This window comes from Sprattus sprattus, assembly GCF_963457725.1.
Source record: "Sprattus sprattus genome assembly, chromosome: 1".
NCBI classification, from domain to species: Eukaryota; Metazoa; Chordata; class Actinopteri; order Clupeiformes; family Clupeidae; genus Sprattus; species Sprattus sprattus.
Window position 1 is genome coordinate 76,975,054 of NC_137920.1, and position 27,657 is coordinate 77,002,710.

The window sequence follows — 27,657 nt, forward strand, 5'->3', positions numbered from 1 at the left end:
TTTTAGATTGTGTAGAAGATTTTCATTTGCATTTACAAATTCCTTTCTGGGGTGGCCTTTACGTTTGTTTAAAAGCTAAGTGACTCATAAAAAACTGAGATGAATCAAATGAATTGCAAAAATGAAAACATTGCATACAAGTGTAGTCTTCATCAAGGCCTTATGGTTTGGAATTGTACTCTGTTCTGTGCTGAGGAAAATGTAAGAATCTGCTCAGCCTCATAGCATACACATATGAACTTAGTTACAAATGACAGCTTTTGATAGACGTTAATATACTGTATGACTTTTGAGTGGGTTGGTCCGCAGGTTCAGACGTCGGCAAAAGAATGTTAGTCGGTAAAGTCGTGAAATTTGTCTTAAATGACCAAACGGTAACCTGAAACGCATCTACTCTATTCTCATAACAAAGTCTACCCAACCCCAACAACTGGGATGGCTCAAACACATTGGACATTGGTTGCAACGTGACTATACTGATCCAATAGGATCACGGCATTTGAAAACAATGTTTCTATGAAGGAGGGAAGACTAGTTGTAACTGTCGGCAGGCAGTTTAACCTATTATTAATCCCAAACGTCAAGCCTTATTTATATTTTCACATCCCTACGCCTAAACTATTATAAAATCTCGTGCTGAAATCCAAACGACTCAAAATGACGGAGTCTGGCGCGGTCTATACGTTTTCGTTGGCATTGCAAATATGGCTGCAAGGTCTTTTTGAGTGGCGCATGCGCAAATGTATGTAAACGTACGACGATGCATCGACGTAAAGTTGTGTTGAATTCGATATTCACTTGCAGCATATTTAGGTATCCTCATTCTGAGGTCCTGCCTGCGGTTAAAGCCCAGCCTTTGGTGTAATATTATGACGACAAAACTGAATTTTGCCAGTTATGTAGGTTTTTTTCCTCAACAAAAATGTAGATTATCTTCCACCACAGTTTTGTATCATGTTGAAATAATAATGACACAATTAAAGCATTTTGTTTTGATATGTATACAAGATTTTGAACTGACGAGTCTGTGAGAGCTCGTTTCATTTGGTCCGTAAATTCTCAAAAATAATTGGGAGATATTCCAGCATCTTTGGCTTGCGATTTTGCCCATAGAAATAGAATACGTATTCTATGTCTATGTTGAACGCAAAACCAACTTTACGTCAGTAGTTTGCGCCAACTCCGTAGAGAGGATGTGGCGAGCTATGCTGGGACTGATGCACAGCGTTTATTCATAACAACAATGATATCCCCGTTGGATTATCAACATTAACGGACACTTTGCATTTTGAGGACTGGCGACTGCCACAGTACGTCTTCTGCTGCAGAATTTGGGATGTATCGTGAATAATTTCTTCGCCAAAACCATGGAAAACAATATATTTGTCTCTTTACAAAGCATCATTGCTACCGACAACCACCGGAGTGCGTCTGATCATCACTATACACGATAGGCCTCTGGAAGGTTATACTTTGGGGATTTTGGGTACCAGACAATCGACGGACTTGTTTTATCAAGGTGCCTGTTCTTCCTCACAGAAGATGTTTTTGTTGAGCATTAAAACTGAGCGTATTGAGCTGCAGGCCAACACCTGAGGCTTGTCTGGCTTGCAGATGAAGAAAAGCTTGGCGAGCCTATTTCCAGTTAGCACACGTTAGCTAGCTAACGTCACAGCCCACCGTTGCTGGCTAGCTAACACATTGGACTCAATTGGGGATTTTACTGGCTCACATTTCAAGAGGCATTTATGGGATAGGATTTTAAACAAAATCCTACTAGAGGACTATTGTTAAAGCACTTGCTTGCTTGGACTAGCAAGACTTGTTCAGCTAGCCGCTAGCTAGCTTATTTGTTGGATACCTCGGCTGTTTGCCTACATTAGTTGTAGAAATGTGGGGGAAAATGGAGACTCCGACGATTGTGTACGATTTGGACACCTCCGGTGGACTAATGGAGGTAAGATGTCGAACAAAAACACAGTTCCAGGTGTTAAACATGCCATGTTTTCTTTTCTTTGCCTTAACCGATGCAGAACTACTGCTAGTCTGCCAAAATTAGCCTTCAAGCAACAAAATAGGCTGCACGTTAGCATAGCTATGTTAGCTTTTTAACATTAGCTAGTATATGCACAGTGCTAGCTAGCTAGCTTGGCTTATAAACATCAACCTCAATGAATTGACTTGTTTTGCATGACATCAGCATCATTCTAGTATACAGTTGGGTATACTACTGTGTCATGTCAAGGAAAACGTGTGACTGTCTGTCAACATCTAGTCTTACATAAAGCTTGTCTGTTCAGTTTCCTTGGATGCTTTTTGATACCTCGTTAGCTAACCTTAGCCTAGCCAGTCAAGTTGAAGACAGATGAACGGGGCCCACCATGGCTGACACGTCTTGGAGCAATCCAAGAGGACGCCATGGCAAAACTTGCTAGCCAGCCAGCCCGCCAGTAATCCAAACAGACTGCTGTATTTGTCTATGTAAAAAGTTGCATTCTATAAACTAGTAACATCGTTAACAGTTATACATGTATGCTGTGTACCAGCTGAAGTCTAGGCAAGTTATTTCACTACTGTATTTGACAGATCTTATAGCTTTAGGTATAACGCCCAGGAGTAGGTAGGAATTAAGTATTTACTCCTGCTTTCATGCTTTACAGCAAATCCAGAACCTGGTGTCTCCACCGAAGTCGGAGGACAGCGAGAAAAGGAGTCGGAAGCTCGATAGAGGCACAAGGCGGACAGGCCGGGCCATGAATCATGACACCTGCGACAGTTGTAGAGAAGGGGGAGACCTCCTCTGCTGCGACCACTGTCCCGCTGCCTTCCACCTCCTATGCTGGTAACTTTTCTTTTTACTGCTCTTAAAAACACAACCTCACGAAATCCACCAGTGTGAACAGGGATTCAAATGACTATTAGCTGGGGGCTGTTGAGTAACTTCGTTGTATTTTAGATTCCCTTTTAACTACTGACACTGGAAAATAGCCCATGCCTGCTATGTGTCTGCGTAACTAGCTGCCAAACCTTTATACATGCTTCTGACTGTGGTCTTTCATGTTGTGGTTAAACTATCAGAGAGGATGACCATAGATGTGGTTAGGAGAAGACCTGTTTTTTTTTCTGCCGAAGAAATGCTAACCAAATACTTTGTGACTGGTGTATTTGAGTAAAAATGTCTTGCATGTGTATCCTAGGATAGGATAGCTGCTTCTGATTCAGCGGGTCTACCCTGCCAAAGACTTAACAACAGTCCACTGTATAGGATGGTAACTAGAAGCTTCTTCTGAGTGCCCTTTGGAAATTGCATCGCTTGTGGTTTGTGGCTTTTGGGAAGTCCTGTATCCCATGCAGATGTTGAATTGATTTTTTTTCTTTCTTCTTCTGTGCTGAGGAAGTAGCTTCGATTGGGCTCAGTAAGGTCAGTAAGTAACTGACCACATGTTGTGAAACGCTGCAGTCATTCTTGGTTATCATAGGGCGCCATAGAGAACAAACATTTGGTCAGAGAGGAGAGGAGAGGATGCTTTTACAGGAGAGGGTCTCTGTTTGTCTACTAGGCTTTGGGCTCTTCTGCAGTTGCTTAACTCTTGGAATGATACCCAGCTTTTTTCCTTTTTTTGGAAACCACTGGTTAAGGCCCATTTTATACTATTGTTTTCTCTGTGTAGTCCTATACAATTGAGTCTTTTACCACTTATTTTTAGATAAACATTTGGTATAACAATTCTGGAAATCATTGTTTTGCTCTGTGTTTGGTCCGATTTTGGTGGGTTGTATTTGGTGTGTGTGTGTGTGTGTGTGTGTGTGTGTGTTTTTGTGTGTATGAGTGTTTGTGCATGTATCCAAGGGTTTAAATGAATACATGTGTGCAAAGAGACCCGGCAAGGTTTTTCTCTGTGTTTCATTTTCACCCTGCGTTTTTCTTTTCGTCCCTTAAGCTTAAAAGGCATATAAATTACCTTAGTCCTAACAGAGACATTATGGTCCTACCCTGGCATATGAATGCTTTTTTTTGCTTTGCTTTCACACACCACACACACACAGACAGTCACACACACACACACACACACACACACACACACACACACACACACACACACACACAGTAGACTTTTAGTAGACATATAATATTCAGCACTTTAGCCCTCAAGATTTTAAAAGGCAGCTGTTGTTGCTGATTGGCTGAAGCAAGAACTTTGCTGTTGGCTGATTTAAGAGATCCAGTTTCACCCAGATACAGGATCAGTTGTCAGATGGTGGACATAGATGTAGGAAGTAGAGCAGATCAAATTCCCCCAACATATTTTAAGACCTGTTGCGTGTGTGTGTGTGTGTGTGTGTGTGTGTCTCTGTGTGTGTGTGTGTGTGTGTGTGTGTGTGTGTGTGTGTGTGTGTGTCTGTGTGCTACTCCACAGTAATCCACCTTTGAGTAGAGAGATGCTACCACCAGGAGATTGGATGTGCCACCGTTGTGCGGTGCGCAGGAAGGTAAGCCTCTCTCTGGCGGCATGTTTCTTTGTGGTTTAGTGGTCGAATAAATGAACCCCTTCAGGCCACTGGGATTTGCTTTAATTATGGGTCAGTTTTAGTTTTACCTGTAAGCACAAATAATCACGTTCTTTCTGATGAGTGTTAGACCTGCTAGTGGTAGATGAACAAGAACAAGCTGTGACTGTTCTGTTATCAATCAGGAAACTTTCAAAGACACCAGCATCCCAGCTGGCTAAGTATTTCTGAAGGAAATGGTGGTGGTTCAGTGGAATGCCAGTGTCTAAAACAGCAGTGTTATGTCTTCAGCAAACAAGCTGCCTTCCTTTACTCGCAGTAAAGGATGAAATAAAACAAAAAAAATTATGATAAGAAAAAAGTAATAATACAAAATAATAATAATAAGAAGAAAAAAGTAGCAGAGTCCCCCAGGGGGGGTGGTGGTGAAAAAAAAAAAAAAAAAATTAAACAAAAAAAAAAAACGAGCTGCCTTCCTCTCCCTCTCAGAAGCGCGAACAGAAGAAGGAGCAGATCAACGGGCTCCTGGAGAGGCAGCTGTCCAAGCGCTCCCAGTCCCCCGCCGGAGCCGAGCTGGAGCTGGGCACCCTGCGGTTGGACCCCACTGTGATGGTGGGCGCGCCTGGCCTGCGGGCGGCGGCCGTGGCCCAGGTTCGGCTCCTGGAGAGGAAGCCCAGCAGCCGGCCGGTCACCCCGACGTCCAACACCTCGTCCGCGGACACCCCGACGCCCTCGGAGCAGAACGACCTCGAGGAGGACCTGCTGGACGTGGAGGACGACGACGCTCGGGGGTTCGAGCCCGAGAGCTCGTCCAAGCCGGCCACCCTCAAGAGGACCTTTGACCTCCTTGTCGCCGCGGCGACGCAGAGGAACCCCACACAGTTCCAGCTTCCAGGGGAACTCAACTGCACGACACCACTACCAGGTAAGAAGGCAGACCAGCGCCCCCCTTAAACACACGCACAGAGATCAGCTGACTCTGAACAGCATTAACCCTGATAATGTAAACATCAGTGGCAGATTTTATCTTAGAAGTGGTTACTGTTTGGAATAAAAAGCATTGCTGTTGTCAAGCAACCAGGGTGTGTGTTCTCTCTAGAAAGTCTTATGTACACAAAGCTCCTTGGGGTCTTGTATATACGTGTGTGTGATCTGTCCAATAACTTGCCCTTGTCTGGGTAGGAACGTATCACTTTTATTTGTCATGTTTGGGTGCTGTGTAAATAGTTACATTGTAGAGAAAGCTCCTTGGGTTGTCAAGTAACACGAGATTGACAGTATTGTCCAATCCAATTTAAGAATCTGTTGTATAAATATTTCTGTAGGGTTTCCTCACCAGCTTTCTTGTTTGATCAGCTCTGTTGAGCTCACACTGATGGTCTGCTGTGGCCGTGTCCTTCCAGGAACCAGCAAGCGAAGGAGAAAAGAGGAGACGACGGGGAAGAACGCGAAGAGGCCTCAGCACGAGCGGGATCACCACGGACTCGTCCCGCTACCCGTCAAAGTCTGCTACACCTGCAACAGGTACGCAGCCTCTGGTTCACCCCTGCAGTCTCCACAGGTGCTCAGAGGGCTGTGTACTGTACAGGGGACAGTTAGAAACAGCAGCAGAAAATCACTGACCATTTACCAGTGTGTGGAGCTTATGACTTCCAAACACATTAGTTGGTTGATGAGGATAATAGTGTTGGTGCTCATGGGCATTTTTTACACACATTATGTTGCACTTCTATGCCCCAAGCTGATTGCTAGTTTATACTGCAGGTCACAAAGGCTATTGGGTTCTGTTAATTTCCACTTGAAATACTGCAGATACGACTAATTTTCTCCTTATTTAATTAGACTTCTTAATGTGACCTATTGATGCTTATGGTCATCTTGAAATAAGACATTTCACTTTTCCACATTGCATTGACTTTTTTCAGAGAGTACTTACTTTAAAACCTGTTAATTGAAGCAGAAAGAATGCAGTATTCTACTGAACCACAGTTCATAATGTATCATGATGAAATCTTATGTTACATTTCTCTCAGCCTACTGATGCAGAATGATAATATTGTTCTGCTGAACTGCAGTCTGAAGGTCTTAAGTATTTATGACGTTCAATCAATACACTAGTACCAGTGGTCAGAGAAGAGGCCTGTTGCCCTGGAGACAAGGCTTTGCAGGCAGTGTGGGGTGACTCTCTCTTGCTCTCTCTCTATCTCTCTCTGACCTTTCACGTGTGTGTGTGTGTGTGTGTGTGTGTGTGTGTGTGTGTACAGGAGCTGCCGTTTGGCACCGCTGGTCCAGTGTGATTACTGTCCGCTCCTCTTCCACATGGACTGTCTAGACCCCCCCCTCACTGCCATGCCCGCGGGCAGGTGGATGTGCCCCAACCACGTCGAGCACCTCGTGGTGAGTCCTGCTTCCTTCGCCCTCAAGGCGGGCAGAACCCCGCTCCACTCTGGTCCTCAGCGCAGAGCTGTGTGTTTCACATTGATTTGTTTTCATGAGGCAGTACGACATGTGTGATTCTGTAATAAAATACACAAGGTGAGATTTGTTAATACTGAGGCATTTGTTTATTTTTTGTAAGGCTAAGAAAATGCTCAGAAGTATGGCACAACAAGTCTTTTTTTAATATCATCAGAATAGCAACGTTATTGTTAGCCTTGAACGACTATGGGTGGGTTAAAAGCAGAGTGTGACTTCACAGCGACCTCAGGCCTGCATGTGTGTGTGTGTGTGTGTCCTGGATTGCCTATCGTATATACCACGTGTGTGTTGCAGTGAATTGCTTGTCCAATAAAAAACTGACTTGAAAGTCAGCCTTGTTTGTTTGCTTGTTTGTTTGCTTAAACCTCTTTTCTCCACACATTTCCTGTGTTTTTCCAGTTGAACCAGAGGAGTCTGACTCTCACCAATCGCTGCAAGCTTTTTGACCAATTCAGAGACCGCATTTCCCAGCATGCCATCAAGCTTGACTTCCTGCAGCGGATACACCGCCTCGAGCCACCCAGGCGACGGGGATCACGCACATCCAGCAGGAAGATGGTTAAGGTGAGGGCCTCCATTTATTAATGCTTTTTAATGCACTGTATTATGTGTGTTGTATCTTTTTGCTTTTCTCTTTTTTTAATTTTTTATAATTGTATGTGTGTTACTTTATATGGAACTTGGTGTCTGAAATAAAGAATAAAGAATTAGTGGGTTAACGGTGCAAACCCATGACAGTGACGCGATATGCTTCCATTGCTTTCAGTGGGCGTGGTGTAGCGTGTGTAAATAGCAAAACAGACTGGACTAGTGAGCTAGTGAGCAGGCTAGTCAGTTAGAAGCTATCTAGACACTTGTCTTTATATCAAAACTCCATTTATCAGTGGGTTGAGTGCTCCATTTTGTAAAAGCTGTCTGTTTAGCCCCTCCAAAAGAAGAAATGTATATGGTTAGGTAATGGTCTAGGAGTTTAAGGGGTCACGGTTGAGAGGTCGAGAGGTCATTGTCTCTTTTCAGACTGTTTCTGTGTTTCAGACTGTACCCAGTTGAGTACATAAACACAACAAAGATTCATCGTCATTTTTAGATTAATGATAAAGTCTCTTCTTCATATCCCACATTCACACTAGTTAATTTCTCTCTTGAATGACTATGTTTAGACACTGATTCCGTGATAATAATATAATTTGAGCAAACACTCACAGAATTGCAGTCCACTCGGATAATTTTCTTCCAGTCAGTCAGTCGGAGGGAGCCAACCGTCCCTCTTGTGTGTCCTGCAGGTCCCTGATGCCATTAAGTCCCAGTACGAATGTCCTCCTGCTCTGCTGCCCCCTGCCTGTGTGCGAGACGGAGAACTGATCTGCCCCGGGGCCGTCCCAGAAGCCCCTTGCCAGCACCCCCACCCCAACCAGCACTTAACCAGCGATGCCCACCAGGAGGAGGTAAGGCCAACCAGAACGGTTGCGGATATGGGCCATTCTACCGAATTCGTGTAATATGCAGTCCCTCAACAATAAAAACTATTTACAAAACAATTAGGTATTTAGGCATAGGTATTTAATTAGAAAATGTTATGGTCTATATAAACCCAATGCATTACATGAGATAGTGATAAGCTAAATATATACAAAATCATCATTTATAGGGTACTTTCTATTGGGAAGTAGCTGTCCCCAACCCTGACATCTAAATTTCAATGCCTTTAAATAACACTTTTCAATTTTTTTTGATTTTTTTCAATGATTTAATTTCAAAGGTCTTTATGATTGGGTTGAAACAGAACTTGGAATATTTAGATTTATTGTGGGTTTAATTTTTAAATCAATTTACTATACTCAAAAAATCATGTCCCTAGTTTTCATGTCACTACCGAAACACAAGAGTTTTAGTCCATTGGCTGAGCCTGTGTTTTAGCCACGACTCTGCATTTTTGACCATGCAGTGACACTGCATCTCTGTCCCTCATGGTTGAATGGTAAGTAGCTAAATCCCATAGTTTTTATATAAATGTGTTCCAAAGTCTGAAAATCGACGTGTAACCTTAAGAATTGTCACTACCGAAACGCATGTTTTCTTCAATTAAGTAAACCTTTTGGGGTTTCATGGAAAATCTTATGTTTGTATGTGTGTTCACCTCTTCAAAGATGTGTTTGAAAGCCGTGTGCTTGCTAGAATTCTTTATTTATGCTTAAAGTTAGCTAGAATTGTCACTACCGAAACAGTCACTACCGAAACATATGGTAGTGACCAGATGCTTTGGGTAGTGACAAAATGAAATGGTAAGTAGTTCAATCCCATAATTTTTAAATAAATGTGTTGTGTGGACTAAAGGGCGGCCCAGAGCACCTTTTGGATGATTTTGGGAGAGAAATGAATATCCATCCAACAGGGCAGTCACTACCGAAACAGTGCAGTCACTACCGAAACAGATAAATTGAACTTGAAAATTTGGTAAAAAATTCATGTCTATGGATTTCATTGTGAAAACCTTCAAGAAATATTTGTAAAAATACACTTCAGAGAAGGGAAGGAAACACAATCTGAACAGGTCAATAATAATACTTTTTTACTATAGTAAATGTGATGTTTCGGTAGTGACAATTTTTGGAAGAGGAAAAACATTCCGACACATTCTGAAAATACAATATAAAACTTGACTGTTCTTTTACTAGATATGTGTACTTTAGATATGGTACAATATACATACGGACAAAGTTTTGGGAATAAACCATAAAAAAATTCAAAATATATCCGACATGACTTTGCATCAATTCGGTAGAATGGCCCATATATCGGATCAAAAAAAAAAATTCTAAGTGTCAGAATCAACTTTTTCTTAGGATTTTTTAGGGTAAGGGTTAGGGTTAAGGTTAGATTATAAGGCTAAAAACGAGGTCTCGGTACCCCTACAAATGCCTGAAAGTACGTTACACTTCCTGTATGACGTCATATGACGCGGATATTGTACTATTTTGTGATCCAAATAATACGCAACCACCCAGAACCCCGACCAGTAGGAAAAATGTGGGCAGGGGTGGTAGACCACTGCTCTCCCATGCCCACATCCACATCCACGGCTGAAGTGCCCTTGAGCAAGGCAACTAACCCCGATTACTGCTCCCCGGGGACCGCCAAAGGCAGCCCACTGCTCCGGGTTAGTGTGTAACTCACTTCACTGTGTGTGTGTGTGTCACTTCCCTGGATGGGTCAAATGCAGAGGTGGATTTCAGAGTGTGTGTGTCTACTACACCACCTCTACCATAGAGTCACTTTCACGTCACTTTTGTTAAACCAAATGAACACGACGTTCATATAACTTTAGTGACTATATTCAATAGCCTATGGGAAAGACAGGTTGATGGCTAGCAGAGAAAGACTGATGGACATAGACTAATGGTCTGATAAACAGGTGTAGATTAAAAGCACGATTGCTAAATACACATGTATTGATCAATGGGTAAAGACTGATGGATGATTGGTGGAGCATCAGTGTCTCACTTCCTCCCTCCTCTCTATCCCAGTGGCTCCAAGGGGTCATCTCTCTTCAGTGTAGCATCGTGAAACACTTATCTGCCCGGAAACCACACTGGAATTCTGTTCAGACGGAGGACGCTGACGTCAAACCCATCTTATCGTCTGTGTCGGAGGACGAGAAGCTGCACTCCCTCCACAAATCAGATTTCCCAACGGAGTCCAAACCGTGCAGTACCACCTCCGACCTCCAGGGGGCAGCCGTGGTTAAACCGGTGGTCGGTGTGGTGGAGGGACAGACGAGAGGGACTCAGTGCAGCTCGTGTACGGAGAGACCTTGCAGGAACTGTGGGACCACAAACGGCCCGGTGGAGCAGGAGGGTCAGTCCAATGGGAAACAACAACAACAACAACAACAACAACAACAACAACAACAACAACAACAATCACAGAATCAGCAGGACCTTAGCCAATCACAGAAGGATGTCCACCAGCACAAATGGAGCGATCCAGCAGGCCCAGACACGACCCGCGGCCCGCCCCACGGAACCACCACCACCATCACCACCTCCATCACAGCCAACCTCCCAAACCACGCCAGCACCGGGACCACAGTGAAGCTGGAGCAGTCCGCGTGTACGACGGCACCACCAGGCAAAGACTCCGCACCATCGCAACCGCCTTCTCTCACCTCCAGCGTAACCTCGTCTGCCGCCGCGGCTCCTCCACTGCATAGACCCGTCCAGGAGAAGCCGGAGCTGACCCATCATCGTGCCGGGTCTTCGCCCACCGCTGGCACGCGTGCCATCACACCGCCTGAGGCCTCCCAGGTCGTCTGCGTGCCAACGCCTCCATCAGGTACAGACACACACACACAGACAGACAGACAGACAGACAGACAGACAGACAGACAGACAGACAGACAGACAGACAGACAGACAGACAGACAGACAGACAGACAGACAGACAGACAGACAGACAGACAGACAGACAGACAGACAGACAGACAGACAGACACAAACACAACAAACACACAACGCAGACAGACACAAACAAACACACAACGCAGACAGACACAAACAAACACACAACGCAGACAGACAGCACTCGCCCTCACACCGCCATCACACACACTTTGCCAGTCAGTGGTGAGAAATGGTGGAGGTTGGTTTTCTTCATGCCGACCCAAACCTGCTGTGATGCGTGGTGCTAAACACCCGTTGAAGATTTTTCATCCTTTTCACCAAATTCTCAGTCACACCTGACCTGACACAACTTTTCTTTGTAAAGTACTTCCTAAAAGTGACGCCTAATAAGGTTGTTTTCCCTTCTCCTCTTCCTCTTCCTTCTCCTCTTCCTCCTCCTCCTTCTCCTCCTTCAACTCCTCCAGATGGAAAGGTTGGCTTTGACGCTGGGATGCCTTGGAGCAGCACCGCGGGGTCTGGGTTTGACGGCACTGACGCATGGGAGCTCACCAGCGACCTCAAGGAGATGATGCAGGGGGGAGAAGGTGAGCCAGGTGTATGTCTTTTAGGGGATATTGATGATTAATCAATAATCAGTCATAATTGATTTTATATTGAATTGAGCGATCATGATGGTGTCACTGTATTATTTCTCCATTGGGATCACTGAACTCTCTTTTGCCCCTTTTGGCAGATATTGAGTTGAGTGCTTTGGACGAGAGGCTAGTCAAACTCTTAGCCTGGCAAAGAATTCAGCAGCTCTTCGAACCCAGCCCGTCTCCTGCGAAGTCCACCTTCGTCAGCTTACCGTCGCCCACCACCTCTTCCTCATTATCCAACCACAGTGGTAAACTAAAGCCCTGTCGCTTTTCTGTTTAGAAGCTCTCAGTCTTGAAAATGTGTTTGTTTTTTTGTATTCTTTGCCAGTTAGAGTACACCAACTGATCTGCACATATACTTTTTATACATGGTTTCACACACATTCAGTTTGAATTTAATGCCGTTTAGATAATTCAAAAAATCACTTCGAAAGAGAATTCGGTATTTAGCAGTTTATGTCTAACTGAGCAAATGAAATGCAGTGAAGGGGGCGGGGAATTCCCAGACAAGGCACCTGTAGGATTTCTAGAGCATTTCTAGAGCATTCTACAGCATTTTTATATGTAAACAGGATGATGAACCTACCTGGAATCAGCCTCAGTGCAGCCTCAACATCAGTTCCAGCTCGAGAGACGATTGTACATAACCTCACATGATATCTTTTGTTCCTCTCCTCCCTCAGCTCCACCCTCGTGTAAACAGGTGCAGGCCCGGGCGGTGCTCTACCCCTTAACAGATAAAGGGGCCTTTGTGAATATGTGCTTCAGAAGTCTGTATATTGGAACAGGTACCATCTCCATTTCTATAGTGGACATGTAGTATACACACTTATCCATGGAGATGTTTTTGTGTAGACGGTTTTGTGTTCTTCCATAACAATTTTTTCAAACCGTCTGTAGGTGCTGACATGGATGTGTGCCTTACAAACTATGGTCAATGTAACTATGTGTCGGGAAAGCACGCCTGCATATTTTATGACGAGGTGAGACACTCCCTGGTTGTATTCCTTCTAAAAAAAGAAAAGCATCTGTCTGGATTTTCTGTGTCTCAATTAGTAGATTACTGTAAATGTCGAGGAAGAAATTTGGTGTAAATGCGGTTGGGAATAATTGGCAAGTTTACCTCATTGGAAGTAATGTTACTCTATGATATTCCTCCTGAGGTGTCTACTGAGAAACATTTTTTGTTGTTGTTGTTGTTTGTCGTGCACAGAACACCAAGCAATATGAGCTTCTGAACTACAGTGAGCACGGGACCACGGTAGACAACGTGCTGTACTCCTGCGACTTCTCCGAGAAGACGCCCCCCTCCCCAGCCAGCAGCACAGTGACCCAAGTGCAGAGCATTATCCGTGAGTGTCCAAAGTCCTCCCCACCTTGACCACACCGGATAAGTGGATAAGCTTACGCTCTGCAGTCTGCTAAGACTGCCTTTAGCATGGCTAGCTAACTCACTGCTTTTAGCACGGCTAGCTAACCCACTGCTTTTAGCACGGCTAGCTAACCCACTGCTTTTAGCACGGCTAGCTAACCCACTGCTTTTAGCACGGCTAGCTAACTCACTGCTTTTAGCACGGCTAGCTAACTCACTGCTTTTAGCACGGCTAGCTAACCCACTGCTTTTAGCACGGCTAGCTAACCCACTGCTTTTAGCACGGCTAGCTAACCCACTGCTTTTAGCACAGCTAGCTAACCCAGAGTTTAGATCAGACACACATGCTTTCAGGATTTATTCTTAACTTCCTGAGGCCAAGTGGTCTTTGTCAGCAGACGTAAACTGCCAATGTATTATTCTGGCCTATTTTTGAGGGTTTCTGCTAACTCTGACCTCTGCCTACACCGCTGTAAGGTTAGTTCACGACACGTTAAAGGGTTTGTTGTTATCTCTGATCTCTGTCCAGGCCGCTGTAAGGTTAGAACACGACATGTTAAAGGGTTTGTTGTTAACTCTGATCTCTGTGCAGGCCGCTGTAAGGTTACTAGTACACGACACGTTAAAGGGTTTGTCTTTAACTCTGGTCTATGTGCAGGCCGCTGTAAGAAGAGGAGGAGGGGAGAAGGGCAGCAGGCCATGGGCGTGGAGGAGGAGGAGGGGGGCGTGATGAGCCGCCGGTCCCTGGACACCGGGAGCAGCTCCTGCAGCTGCAGGGCCAGCGGCTCTAGCCTGATCGGGGGCAGCGGAGCGGGCTGGGAGGGCACGGCCCTCCTCCACCACGGCAGCTGCATCAAGCTGGGCTGCCAGCAGTTCCTCTTCAGCATCGCCGACTTCGCCAGCAAGACGCCCAGCCACGACCAGAGCGCTGCGCCCACCCTCGGCTGCAGTCCCACTCCGAGTCTGCAGGGGGCGATGGTGGACGTGAAGCCGGCTGTCGCGCAGCTCCACCAAGTGCCCGTGCTGCTTCACAACACCGTTCCCCTAGCCCCGCACTGAGCACGCTCAGACCACAGGGACTTGTACAGACTCACGTTTGTTTAACTAAATGGTTCATACATTTTTGCATGATACGAAGTAAATTCTTTGCCCAGCTTTTGTGGGCAAGTTGCACATTGAGTTGTTCGTTTTTTTGTAAATGGGAAACGGTTATTTGGATTTACACTTTGAAAGGGATCCTTTGGTCGTCCTTGATACTCTGAGAACCAATGAACAGTAAACGGTTTCCACTTGTTTTAAAAAAGAGAAAGTGTTCTATTTTGTGCCAGTTATTGTAGGTTTTTTATAACACTTTTTCAAGAAATTTTATTTTCTCTTATTTTTATTTATGTGTTCAGATATTGTATTTGAATGTGTGTTTTTATGTTCAAATTTTAGCTTTGCTACTTTTGCACAAAGTAGCTCTGTGCTCAACTCTGAATACCTGTTTATATATACTGTATATGTATGTATGTTTTTCTGATTATAGCTATATATATACTATATATGTCTGTCTGTTTTTCTGTTAAGATTTAAATGTCCATACCTTATACATAGAAACTAATCCATTATTTTCAATACAAAATAAGGGACAAGGTGGGCTCCATGTACATAGTTTTGTTGTTTTTTGTTTTGTTTGTTTGTTTGTTTATTAGTTTTTTTTGTATCAAGACTGTGCTACACTTAAGGTTTGGTCGATCCCGGGACATGTTCAAGGGTGCTTCTCAAGTCTGTCATTACTCACAGAGAGATTTCTGTTGTAAAGAAATTTCGCCTGGAAAATAAGACAATTCAGACTCTTTTTGTCTATTGAACATTGTAAATAACTAAAGATGACTTTAAATAAGAACTCATAGAAAAACACCTTGTACTCTGGTCTCTCTTCCTTTATTCATTCTTTCTTGGCCTGCCATCCTTACAGCCATCCTTACATTATGATATAGTTAGCGCTATAGGCCATGAATCTGGCGGAAGGTTGTTGATATTTGAGCTAGAAAGCCTGCTCCTGAAGCAGCATGTTGATTGTTTGGAAATCTTTATGGCTCGGTCTGAGCCATGGTGTTTCCCATTTACAGAACCAGTACCAGGACACTGTATGAGCACAGAACAGAACAGACAGGAGTACTGCCCACAGAACAGAACAGACAGCTATAGGACTGTGAGGAGCAACAATTGGACACAATGTGTATTGGTTTAAAAATCGCAAACTCTGATGAAATACACGTATTGCTGCTGCTGGGACCCAGGGCCCGCTAAATGGAGGGCAGTTGTAGTTACTGTATGAGTGGTTCCACAATGCAGGCCCTGGTTTCCATGGTCATCTGTTCGATCTGGTTGTAGTCAAATTTCAGCCTTGGCTTTGGTGAGAGCGGAACCCTGTGACCAGAGCAAAGCAAACACTGTGCTCTACAAGTGAACATTTAGTCATTTAGCAGACGCCAAAGTGCCGTACAAGGGAGAGAACAGTCAAGCTAAGAGCTTTTTTTCCCCTCGAAAACGACATAGAAAGAAAAAGAAGTGCGGGACTGTCACTGCTTAAGTGCAAGTTAAGCCAAGGTGCCAGTTAGGAAGGGAGGTGCTCTCTAAAGAGTTGGGTCTTCAAGAGCTTCTTGAAGGTAGATAGGGACGCCCCTGCTCTAGTAGTGCTAGGCAGTTCGTTCCACCAACGTGGTGGTTTAGCTAGAGAGCCATAGCCAGCCAAGCCAATAAACATGTAACTTTAATAAAGATGCAACTCTGCAGGCTACTTGGGGCCTGAGAGAAGCACCACTTGCTGTGACAGTCACTCAGTCAGTCAGTCAGCCTCCCTCGCTATGCTTGGCTGATCGCCAGCTGCATGCTTTAAGGGGAAAAGCACATCCATGGAGAGGGAGAGGGGGGCGACGCTGGGGGCTGGATGAATGGGTTCATTGATAGCCCAGAGAGATTGTGTTTATCCCTGTGTTCCTACCCTGCAGTGTTCAGTCAATGGACTTCAAACCCATGCCTCCAGAACAAGCTTTGTAATGTGCTTCTTACACACGAGTTAAAGACTGACGGGCACAAATGTAACCTGCTACAGCCTCCACCCAGGTCAGTATGACTAGCATTTTTAGACTACTGTAGCATTCCATATTGCCACTAGTACAGCAGGCACAGGACATTATTTGTATGCTATTACATTATGAACACTTTCTTTGTAAATGTAACTATTCTTTTTAATAATGTATTTTGTAGGAAACCACATGTGAACATCTATTTATGAGTGGTTACGTCAGACTGTTTTATTTTAGAAGCCTCCCTTTATAGAAGCCTCCCTTTATCTTTCTTCAGATTTGTTTCACTTTACCCTTTACGCTTCGCAGGTGTGATTAAAGACGGACATTGCCCGTCTCGCAACTCCAGGGTCTGAAGTGATTAGAAGTTGGAGTTCCCATTCACAGGACTGACTAACTTGAAATAGTCAGGAAAACATGATTGTATTTCTTCTCCTTACTTCGCTGGTACTTCTGGGAATATATTTAATTTTTCGTCATAGATTTGTGAAACTGCCAAAGTGCAAATGTTCAACACAACTCCATGGGAAGACTGTGATCGTGACAGGTAAGTCGTCAGGGATGTGTCCATATCGAATAGGAAACTTTAATTTGTTAAACATGCATCTAGATTGGTGCCAATTCTTTTTGTTATCGCTTCATGTCCTTCTTATGGCTGTGTCAACATGCAGGATCAAACGCGGGTATTGGAAAGCACACAGCCCTAGACTTGGCCAGAAGGGGCGCTAGAGTTATTCTTGCCTGTAGAGATCAACAGAGAGCCGAAGCAGCTGTCAACGACATCAGAACGGTAAGAAAACAGCAACTTATACATAACATGGATAGAAAGGTGAGATGACGTATTGTGTACAATGCTGGTGTGCCTATAATATGTAAAAATCCTACTTAAGTGTATCTAAAGCTTTTTGTTTAACTATTTTAACCAGGGGTTTCAAAGTAGATTTAGTTGACATATTTGTAGATTGGGGTGAAACGGTGGTACCTCAGGAGGCATTTTAATAATTTGAAAACAATTATTGTACACTCTACCTTTAAATGCGTAACCTTGTGCAAGTTCTACCTTTAAAGCTGTTCTTTCTGGTTCACAGAGGAGTGGAAACAGTGCAGTGGTGTACATGCACTTGGACCTAGCAAAGCTGCAGTCAGTGCGCTCCTTCGCTGAAAGCTTTCTTAAAAGAGAGGCCAGACTTGATATTCTAATCAACAATGCAGGTACATAAAAAGAATATCAGAATCAGAATCAGATTTTATTTGCCAAATAAGTTAGAACAAACAAGGAATTTGACCTGGTGAACTGACTCTCAATGTGCTTACACATATATTACACATAATATACATTACAACAAAATACAAAAACAAACACAATACAATATAAAAACAAACAGTGCAATGGTCTATGAAAGTATGACAAAGTATGAACGATGTATCCTGGGTATAACATACATCATCCATTTTTCTAAAGTTATTTTCTGTAAACATTTACTTTCTGATGCAGGGATTGCAATTGATGGCAAGACAGAGGATGGCTTTGGAATGATCTTTGGTGTCAATCACCTCGGCCCCTTCCTGTTAACCCTTCTACTGCTGGAGCGTCTGAAAGAGTGCGGCCCTAGCAGGATTGTGAACGTGGCCTCCAGGGGTCATCGGATGGCGAGCATCGACTTGAACTGCCTCAGCGTTCACAGAGACCTGGCTGTGGGATACACAGGCGTGAACGTGTTTGCCGTTTACTGCCAAAGCAAGCTTTGTAATGTGCTTTTCACACACGAGTTGGCCAAAAGACTGGCGGGCACAAATGTAACCTGCTACAGCCTGCACCCAGGTCAGTATGACTCTAGCATTTTCAGACTACTACAGCACGAACAGAACATTATTTTTTATGCTATTACATTATGAACACTTTCTTTGTAAAGGGTGCCACATGTTACTTTTCTTTTTAATAATGTATTTTGAAGGAAAACATCTATTTTTATGTGTGGTTACCTCAGACTGTTTTATTTTTAAACTTTATCTTTCTTCAGATTTGTATCACTTTGCCTTTTACGTTTCGCAGGGGTGATTAAGACGGATATTGCCCGTCACGGTAGTGCAGTGTGGAGGATGCTCTGGTTGGTCATGGGCGTATTCTTCTTCGCCGATGTCGAGTCGGGGGCTCAGACCACCCTGTACTGCGCCCTGCAGGAGGGCATCGAGCCACTGAGCGGCCGCTACTTCTCCCGCTGCGCGTTGGAGGAAGTGGGCGGTAAGGCCAAGGACGATGCAACCGCCAAGAAACTGTGGGAAATCAGTGAGCGCTTCTGTGGCCTGTCGTGAAGAAGGCTGAAGTAACTGAAGGCACGGCCGGATTAACCATATGGGCAACTGCCCAGGGGCCCCAAGACGCCAGGGGCCCCAAGCAACCGATGTTTTTTTTTATATATATATATATATAGTAATGATAATAATAATAATAATAAAACATGTAATTGCAATTATACAGTACATACATTTGGGACAACAGTGACCAAAAACAAATTGCTTTCGTTTACGCCCCACTATGTGTCTCAGTTTGTCTGTGGTGCCTCCTGCGTTGGGTCTGTGCAAGCAGGGCACCCAAGTATTATGATTTCTAATAACATAAGTTCACATTAAACATAATTTACAGCATATGCATTCATTACTTTCGCAAGTAAGCTGTGATAAACGAGAAAATGCAATAAAGTACTGTATGTATAAAAAAACAATCAAGTAAAGTACAGATACTCAGAAATAATACTTGAGTAAAGTAAGAAAGTATTTTTCTACTCAAGGACTAAAACACCCCTGTGGATAGGTATGGTTTGTGTTCTGCAGGGTGGGGGTAGGTGGGCACCAGAGTCACTGTTGCCCAGGGGCACCATGAAGTCTTAATACGGGCCTGACTGAAGGCACAGTGGTGTTGTTGCTCTCATAAATGCCATGCTTGTCCAATAAAAAAAAATGTCGTGGTACATTTGGCCAGGTCTGTTATGTCCCTTTAATTCAGTCAAATTGTATTCGTTGGAACAGCGCCATTGACAATTCTGAAAGCTCTTTACACAGAGCCAAAGGCCTGAACCCCCTCGAGCAATGGCCAGTGGCTTGTCAATTAAGTATTTTACGTTCCGTAGCTAATTTACTTCCAACATGTGTGTAGACAATAACAACCGCATTACGTCAACGACACTTCGCTATGTTCAAGCAAAGTGAGTGATGCTGTCGTGGAAATAGCCGTTTGCGTAATAGAATGTTGCAAGGATAGTCTCGCCCGCCCGACCCTGCCGCACCTATGTTTGGTGAGGTCATCCTGAAGCCGCTTTCTCACACGAGGCAAAGATGGCAGGTGAATCCCATCAACTGGGGTGATATCACGTTCCCAATTCAAGACCATGTTGAAAGTGATCACTTAAGGAATAGCAGGAATTTGATGTGTTCAGAGAGTTAATTAATGGTCACATGGCGCAGGCAAACTGAACTGACAGCTGCAATGTGTACTGACAAGAGAGGAGAGACAGCAGTTGGCCAGTCAGTCATTCCAGTATCTTACCCACAGGCCGACAAAAGTGACGGGGAGCCACGGGTAGGATTGCAGTTCTTGAAATTCCAAACAGATAGGCCTAAGTGATGGATTGACTGACTGTGAGGTCATGGAATTCAAGTTTCTCTCACTGCTGCACAAGGCAACGATAGATATTGTGAAATGTAAGCAATTCATCGCAGAAGTGTACCTTTTATTCATCTAGGTCAACACATGTTGATAGAGAGAAATTATGGTGTTGAACGACCGTTAAAAATATAAAACAAGGACCTACATTTAACCGAGAACGCGAAAAAGCTGTAGAGTAAAACAAAACTAAAAAATAGATATCCCCCTCTTTCTGCTTTTTGTTGGCAGGGTAAAAATTGGTTAATCCTAGACCGGTTTCCCTGCTACAGCTCCAAACTCGAAAGTGTAAAACCGGTCAAACAGGCACGGAGTCAGGCCTCTACATAAACCTTGTGCCCTCGCCTGCTGATATTACTTACACCTGAAGAGAAGACACTGGCTGTCCACCAGTCGACTTCAAGATGTTACCGTTTGCAATTGCCTCTGTCGTTGTTTTTTTCGGAGTTTACGTGCTTTTGATGGAAACTGTCTTCAAAAGGGCTGAATGCAAGAGTTCTGCTAGGATGGCTGGGAAAACGGTGATCATAACAGGTAAGACTTTGTGATCATTTGACCTAGTGGTTAATGGTCTGATGCCTAAATCTATCATGATGTCAAAATGTAAAACTGAAACCTCTGGGCATTTAGTGTGCTTTGTCTGAAAACAGAAACCAGATTTCAAGCACAGCATGTGCCTAGGTTTCTTAGATAGCTATTGTACCAGGCCTGGTTTAGAGATAAAAGGGCTTTATCAGCACATTCCTTTAGTTGTTTAGTGGCCATTACTTTCTAATATTGAATATTGATTTGTTCTCTGCTATATCGTGATATTTAGATGCAGATCTGTCTATATCAAACGATCGCTAATGCTCTGCCTTGTAGGAGGGAACACTGGGATTGGGAAAGCCACTGCCACCGAATTGGCCAAGCGAGGAGCCAGGGTCATCTTGGCCTGCAGAAACAAGCACAAGGCTGAGCAGGCCATAGCGGATATTGAGCGAGTAGGTTTGAACTTTCCTGATGTTTTCATTGTGTTTTTTAAAATGCTGTTTTTTATCATAAGTATATCTGAAGCGGATATACGGCATCAGACTTTGACCGCTACATAACGTTTCATCATCAGGAGACTGGCAGTACGGATGTGCAGTACATGCATCTAGACCTGGCGAGTCTTCAGGCTGTCCGCTCCTTCGCTCAGACCTTCCTAAAGACAGAGTCCAGATTGGACTTGCTCATCAATAATGCTGGTATGCCTCTCATCCAATGGACCGTTTAAAACGTATATTATAGTAGCAGTAGCTCCTATGAGTTAATGTTATCTGTGTAGTAGGTATACCTTCTGTAAAAAAAAAATTAAGGACTTTTTGAAGCACTGTTTACAGTTTAGTACAGAAGTGTAAAATGTTTCAGTATTAGGACCTTTTTAATTGTACACTTACTTGATTTTGAAGTACTTGAGTTCAGACTTAAAGATGTTTTGTTTTTTTGTGTGTGCATCTTTTTCTTGATGATCATACCCCCGTTTTCGATTTTGAAGTTGTTTGTTGTTATGAGCTGACGCGTTATGTCTTTTTTTTTTTGTCACCTGTGCTCTTGTAGGTCTAGTGGCAGATGGGCGAACTGCGGACGGTTTTGGGATCGAGTTCGGGGTCAACCATCTAGGTCACTTCCTGCTCACCTGCCTCCTGCTGGACCGCCTGAAGGAGGCGCCCCAGAGCCGCGTGGTGACCCTGACCTCCATGGCTCACCGCTGGGGCAGGATCGACTTCGATGCCCTCGTGACCAACAAGGACCTGGGCGAGGGCCGCTACAGTTGGCAGTTCTTCAATGCCTACTGCAACAGCAAGCTCTGCAACAGCCTCTTCACCCACGAGCTGGCCAAGAGGCTGAGGGGCACCAATGTCACCTGTTACAGTGTTCATCCAGGTAAGCTAACAGCACACCACAGAAAAGCAGATTCTATTCAGATTGTTTTATTTTTCATTGTGCTAATACCAATTTAAATTGTCTCAAGGCACTTTAAAGAGCCATAAGTCTGAGTTATGATGTGCCTGAAGTTTATTTAGTTTGTGTCTCAAATCATGTTTGATTTTGGAACTTAAACTGTGTAATATTTTACACATTTCTATGTGGTCATTTGATATGATGTGCCTAATAATATCTGATGAAGCATATTCCAGTCATAGAAGCCTTCTCCACTGTGTCCAGAAGAATTCCATACCTAGTCACCTCTCATTTTCCCCTTTTTGTCTCCATTTACTGTTGGGACACAATCAGGCGTTGTTAGGACTGAACTGTCGCGCCACGTCAGCCTGTGGCAGATGGTGATCGTCGTGCCCATATCCCGGCTTTTCTTCCTGGAGCCTAAGGCCGGGGCTCAGACCACGCTGTACTGCGCCCTGCAGGAGGGCATCGAGCCACTGAGCGGACGCTACTTCTTCTGCTGCGCAATGGAGGACGTTTGCGTCCAGGCCAAGGACGACGCCGTGGCCAAGAAGCTGTGGGACGTCAGTGAGGGGTTGTGTGGTCTGTCGTAAAGGAGCCTCAGGGGACTCGTGCACAGTGGAGACGCTAACTCAATGGTGCTGAGTGTTGCGTGAAACTCTGTTTTTTGTGTTAAATCTGTCTCTTCATGTGTAATCAGTTAAGTAGAATTTTTGGTGTTTCTCATATGTTTGTGTTGAATTATTTAGTTTGAACATTGTGACCCCTTTTTATTTTTATAGATGTATATTGATGTATTGCATTGTATTGTGTAAATAAATCTCATGGTTATTGAATACTTCGGAGCTTGTGTTAAATCTAAACGTCTAGTGTGTCTCTGGTTGACATGGTTCTGAAACAGTAAGTGGATTCCTGAAGTCTGGACAACTTTTGAGTGAACATTCCTCAACAGTGAACAGTCACAAGGTTTGGTGGCTGGCTGGAAATCATTCCGATTGTTTAGCACTCTTAAAACTTTGCATTGTGTCAGACAGGTCGTTCAAGTTGCTCCGGAGATTGCTCTCCGCCATTGTCTCTGCGTACTCGAGTTCTCTGCTTACTAGACTGAGTGTGCTTCACGTTTGTACGTAGGTGCAGCTACAGCAAACACAAAGCCAAAGAAAACATCCACTCCCTAAGGGCCTTATGAGAGGAGCTGTGGGGTTTTCCAAGTACGTGATTTAGTGACTGATTTATACTTAGGATAGGATAAGCAGTTTTACCTTAAAATAACAGCTTGAAAAAAATTGGGGCGCTACAATGACTTTTAATATGGAGAATCGCCTTCGTGCCATTGCCATACCAGGGTCCATAGGCTTATAACTGCTAAATGTAGAATGTGCCTGAAGCCGCCCCGCTTTCTACTGTCGGCCGAACTAGTAAGTAGCTTATTTGCCGTCTTGCTTTGTACTTGCTTGATGTTTGACTGTGTTGGGACAGTTGTCGAGTAACTAGTTTGTCATAATGTCAAAGTCAGCACATTTAAAGAGATTTCCCGCTAGAATATCGTTAGCGAATAGCAATTGATCTGGAATGCTTCTTTAACTAAACCAGCTAGTTAACTGAAGAAGTGGTGAACCTCATAATAGAAGAGCCCTATGGCTACAAGTCATACAGCTCTTTTAGGGGGGGTTTACGACTTACTGTGATACCTTTTTCCAGGTTAGTCACTGAACCACATACTTGAAACACCCCCCTGAAGTAGGTCACCTGGTGTGTTCCAACTGAGGTGGAATATTTTATGATCATCTGTGTCACTGCTGGAAGGATGCCAAGTCATACTAAAGTTCAACTCAAAAAAATGTGACCTTTCCTTTTTTTCTTTCATAAAATTTATTTTCATTTGTACAAGGTAGATACACTTTCCGACAGACATACATGTTGTGTTTCTTTTCTGCCAAGGTTGCAGAGACAGCGTAACGTGGGTTTGCCACTCTTAGCAGCGTGAAACAAAAATACTGAAGTTGAATCCAATTCTGTAAGGCTCGCCTTGACCTCACCACAGCGTTAGAAAAATCATCAATACTGATTTAGAAGAGAACTGGGCCACAGATAGTCATTAAAGTCATAAAACATTCAGGGATCACAGAGATCGAGGTGATATCAAGCAGGGGGAAAAAATAAATGTTTTTCTCCCTTTTTAAAGAATGCCAATATGCATGTGTCTCAAACAATGTTGTGCATGCTCTAGCACTGAGGCTTTAAGGCTTTTCCATTCAACACACAAACAAACCAACACCTAAACGCAGACCAAGAAGAAGTCTGTTTCCCTTGCTATCAAATCAATTCATCTTAAACATTTACCAAGACTGAGAAAATAAATTATACAAAAACACTAAAAAGAAACTGAAAGATACTAGACTTGAAACGTGTCCACGACTGAAGAGAACCAAAGCAGCTAACAGAGTAAGGAATTTGAGTTTTGAGATTTAAAAAGTGCTTAAAAGAACGGACTAAAACTTTTCCAAATGACGCTTTCCTATTTCAGATATCGCTAAACATCCTCTGATCCTAATTTAAAACAACGGTACTAATAACAATAAGAAAAAAACAAAGTTGATAAACATGTGAATCTTCCATTTAGCTGAAATGTTAGTTACACGTTCAGTTACGTACACACTGAAGCATTTTCTAAAACACATAAATATATATATATAAATCCATGAAATCATGAACTTTCTAATTGCCACATTTCCCTCCTCCTTCTGGAAGGCCACTGAGGAGCCAGCCTCAAAGCCTCCAGCATCCCCACGCCTCAAAGCCTCTCAGCTTCCCCACGCCTGATCTTACCCTGCGGAGAACAGGCCAGTCACCCCAGGCCTGATCTTACCCTGCGGAGAACAGGCCAGTCACCCCAGGCCTGATCTTACCCTGCGGAGAACAGGCCAGTCACCCCAGGCCTGATCTTACCCTGCGGAGAACAGGCCTGATCTTACCCTGCGGAGAACAGGCCAGTCACCCCACGCCTGATCTAACCCTGCGGAGAACAGGCCTGATCTTACCCTGCGGAGAACAGGCCGGTCCCTGGTGCCGGGTAGCTCCCGTGGATGCGTAGGGAATGTTCCTACAACCACCAGATTTGAAACCATAAAGGTGCTGCTCTCTAGAACGTCTCTTCCACTTAGACCAGTCGGTACTAGCTCCGACCTCAAGTCTAGATCCAGTCCACCTGTAGATCCACTCTAGTCTGAGCTCGTCCTCCCCCTATCTGTCTATCCAAGCACCCCCTCTTCATATATCCGTCCTGAACTGCTACTTGTCAAAGTGACCCCAGTGACATGAGTCAACACAGGGGTCAGAGGTCAACACGGAGGAGAACACAATGGCAGGAGGGGTGGGAGGAGTCTGGAGCAGAGGGGGGAGAGGGGGAGAAGGGAGAGGGTAGATGTGCAAGGGTCAAAGGTGAAAGGTGAGGGCACAGGTCACCATTGCCTCCTCCCCAGTCATCTGAGTCTTGATCGAGGCCACACGCACATGCACACACACACAGACATACACATATACAGGCACACACACACACACACACACATGCACACACACACACACACACACACACACACACATACGCACACACACATACACACACACACACACACACACACATTCACACACACTTTCTCATACTCACACACACACACATACACACACACACACACACACACACACACACACACACACACACACACAGAGGCCCTTCTGTTGACTCCATTCTCTTCTCAGACCAGGAAGCTGGACTCACGAGGGCAGTGCCAGCCTGCACAGACCCAGAGTGCCAGTGTCCGGGGGCGAGAGAGATCAGTGGCGGGGGGGCAGGGGTGGCCGTGGTGGCCATGGTGACTGTGGCCATGGTGGCAGGAGCAGGGTGGGAGCACATGGCCACCCTCACACCAGCGTGACCTCCACCTCCTCCCTCTTCTGCACCTGGCCCTGTGCCTGCTGCTGCGGCTTGGGTGGAGGGGGCGGGGGAGCGGCCCGGACCTGAGAGAGAGAGAGAAGAGAGAGAGAGAAGGAAGAGAGAGAGAAGGAAGAGAGAGAGAAGGAAGAGAGAGAGAGAGAGAGAGAAGGAAGAGAGATAGAGAGAAGGAAGAGAGATAGAGAGAGAGAGAAAGAGAAGGAGAGAGAGAAGGGAGAGAGATAGAGAGAGAGAAGGAAGAGAGATAGAGAGAAGTAAGAGAGAGAGAAGGTTAAGAGGGAGAGAGAAGTAAGAGAGAGAGTGAGAGGGAAGAGAGAGAGAGAGAGTGAGAGAAAAAAAACAGGTAATGATCCCTCCACCCAGCACATGGGTGAAATCACAGCTTGATGACTCAGCAGAGGTGGGCGTGTCTTACCGGTCTGAATGTTCCGGCCACGCCCTCTGACGGGTATCTGGGCGGGGGAATGGAGCCGTGGCCTGGGGTGGTGGAGGAGAGAAAGAACGACAAAATAAGGGGTGGAGGAGAGAGAGAAAGAACGACAGAATAAGGGGTTGAGAGAGAGAAAGAACGACAGAATAAGGGGTGGAGGAGAGAAAGAACGACAGAATAAGGGGTGGAGAGAGAGAAAGAAAGAACGACAGAATAAGGGGTGGAGGAGAGAGAGAAAGAACGACAGAATAAGGGGTGGAGGAGAGAAAGAACGACAGAATAAGGGGTGGAGGAGAGAGAAAGAACGACAGAATAAGGGGTGGAGGAGAGAGAGAAAGAACGACAGAAAGAGACGGATGGAAAACAAGACCCAAGAGAGGATTCCAATTAATGTGGCATGAAGAAAAGAAAAGGATTTCAGACATTAAATCACATCAAACTCAAGCAAACTAAAATGGCAGCTACTCTGATACTTTTAAGTACCTTAAACTTACCAGCCCACACAACAAGTACCAACAATAACCAGAACTAGCTACTACTAGCACTACTTTTTCCAACAATACCTTACATAACAAGAACCACTCTCAACTGCCCCTGTGTGGCTCAAGGCTGTAGTTAGCTGTAGTTAGTGTAGATGGGGGGGGGGGGACCATGGGGGGGGGTCTCTCACCATGAGCGGAGGTCTTCAGTGGCGGCGGCGGCGGTCGGTGGTAGCCGTTAACAGAGCTGGAGCTGGGCAGAAGTGGGCACGGGGGGGTCATAGCGGGGGTGGCAGGGGTAGTTGGGGTGGCAGGAGTAGTGAGGGTGGCAGGAGTAGTTGGGGTGGCAGGAGTAGTGGGGGTGGCAGGGGTAGTGGGGGCGGCAGGGGTAGTGGGGGCGGCAGGGGTAGTGGGGGTGGCAGGGGTAGTGGGGGTGGCAAGGGTTGCAGGGGTACTGGCGGGTCCAGCATAGGGGGAGGGGGGAGCTGGAAGGGGGGCTGGAAGCGGAGCCTGCTGAGGGCTAGAGAGGGGGCTGGGGGGGAGGGGGCTGGGGGAGAGGGGGCTACCCAGGGCAGGAGGCGAAGAGGAGGTCTGGGGGCTCTTGAAGGATGGAGACACCTGGGGGTCAGAGGTCACACCATGGTTTAATCACAGCCACACACTCTGATTGGCTACAGTGCAGCACATTACCAGTGATGACCTCAAATCAACTACAAATATTGAAAGCACATTTCAAAT

The 27,657-nt window shown here is 44.9% G+C and overlaps 3 protein-coding genes across 3 annotated transcripts in view; 2 read left to right on the forward strand and 1 right to left on the reverse strand.

Annotated features, from left to right (window-relative positions):
* The first annotated feature begins 1,772 nt into the window (after positions 1-1,772).
* Positions 1,773-15,299, forward strand: phf12a (PHD finger protein 12a). The gene is made up of 15 exons (XM_080832828.1): positions 1,773-1,957; positions 2,661-2,842; positions 4,419-4,491; positions 4,999-5,434; positions 5,913-6,033; positions 6,774-6,906; positions 7,387-7,551; positions 8,271-8,432; positions 10,512-11,319; positions 11,852-11,971; positions 12,121-12,273; positions 12,709-12,813; positions 12,926-13,008; positions 13,239-13,377; positions 14,056-15,299. The coding sequence occupies exons 1-15, from the start codon at positions 1,892-1,894 to the stop codon at positions 14,454-14,456; spliced, it is 3,147 nt and encodes a 1,048-aa protein (XP_080688954.1). The 5' UTR covers positions 1,773-1,891; the 3' UTR covers positions 14,457-15,299.
* Positions 15,300-17,179: 1,880 nt separating this feature from the next.
* dhrs13a.2 (dehydrogenase/reductase (SDR family) member 13a, tandem duplicate 2) lies at positions 17,180-22,651 on the forward strand (the record flags this gene model as incomplete). The annotated part of the gene is made up of 7 exons (XM_080851122.1): positions 17,180-17,261; positions 17,560-17,683; positions 17,967-18,293; positions 20,997-21,115; positions 21,238-21,361; positions 21,714-22,040; positions 22,392-22,651. Exons 2-7 carry the CDS (start codon positions 17,587-17,589, stop codon positions 22,649-22,651), a joined length of 1,254 nt encoding a protein of 417 aa, XP_080707248.1. The 5' UTR covers positions 17,180-17,261; positions 17,560-17,586.
* A 1,300-nt stretch (positions 22,652-23,951) lies between these two features.
* Positions 23,952-27,657, reverse strand: part of LOC308373405 (F-BAR and double SH3 domains protein 2) — a 40,961-nt gene continuing 37,255 nt past the window's right edge. Inside the window, exons 18-20 of the mRNA XM_080848896.1 lie at positions 27,111-27,537; positions 26,426-26,487; positions 23,952-26,075 (exon numbers count right to left, since the gene is read on the reverse strand). Of these exons, the coding sequence (XP_080705022.1) occupies positions 25,980-26,075; positions 26,426-26,487; positions 27,111-27,537 (585 nt within the window). The 3' untranslated portion in view covers positions 23,952-25,979. The remainder of the gene's footprint in view (positions 26,076-26,425; positions 26,488-27,110; positions 27,538-27,657) is intronic.

Bases quoted from the DNA above. Each gene is read 5' to 3' on its own strand.
- phf12a (XM_080832828.1), top strand. From the start codon at position 1,892: ATGTGGGGGAAAATGGAGACTCCGACGATTGTGTACGATTTGGACACC. The intron at 4,492-4,998 runs GTAAGCCTCTCT...TCTCCCTCTCAG, and splicing joins GTTGTGCGGTGCGCAGGAAG to AAGCGCGAACAGAAGAAGGA. The intron at 6,034-6,773 runs GTACGCAGCCTC...GTGTGTGTACAG, and splicing joins GTCTGCTACACCTGCAACAG to GAGCTGCCGTTTGGCACCGC.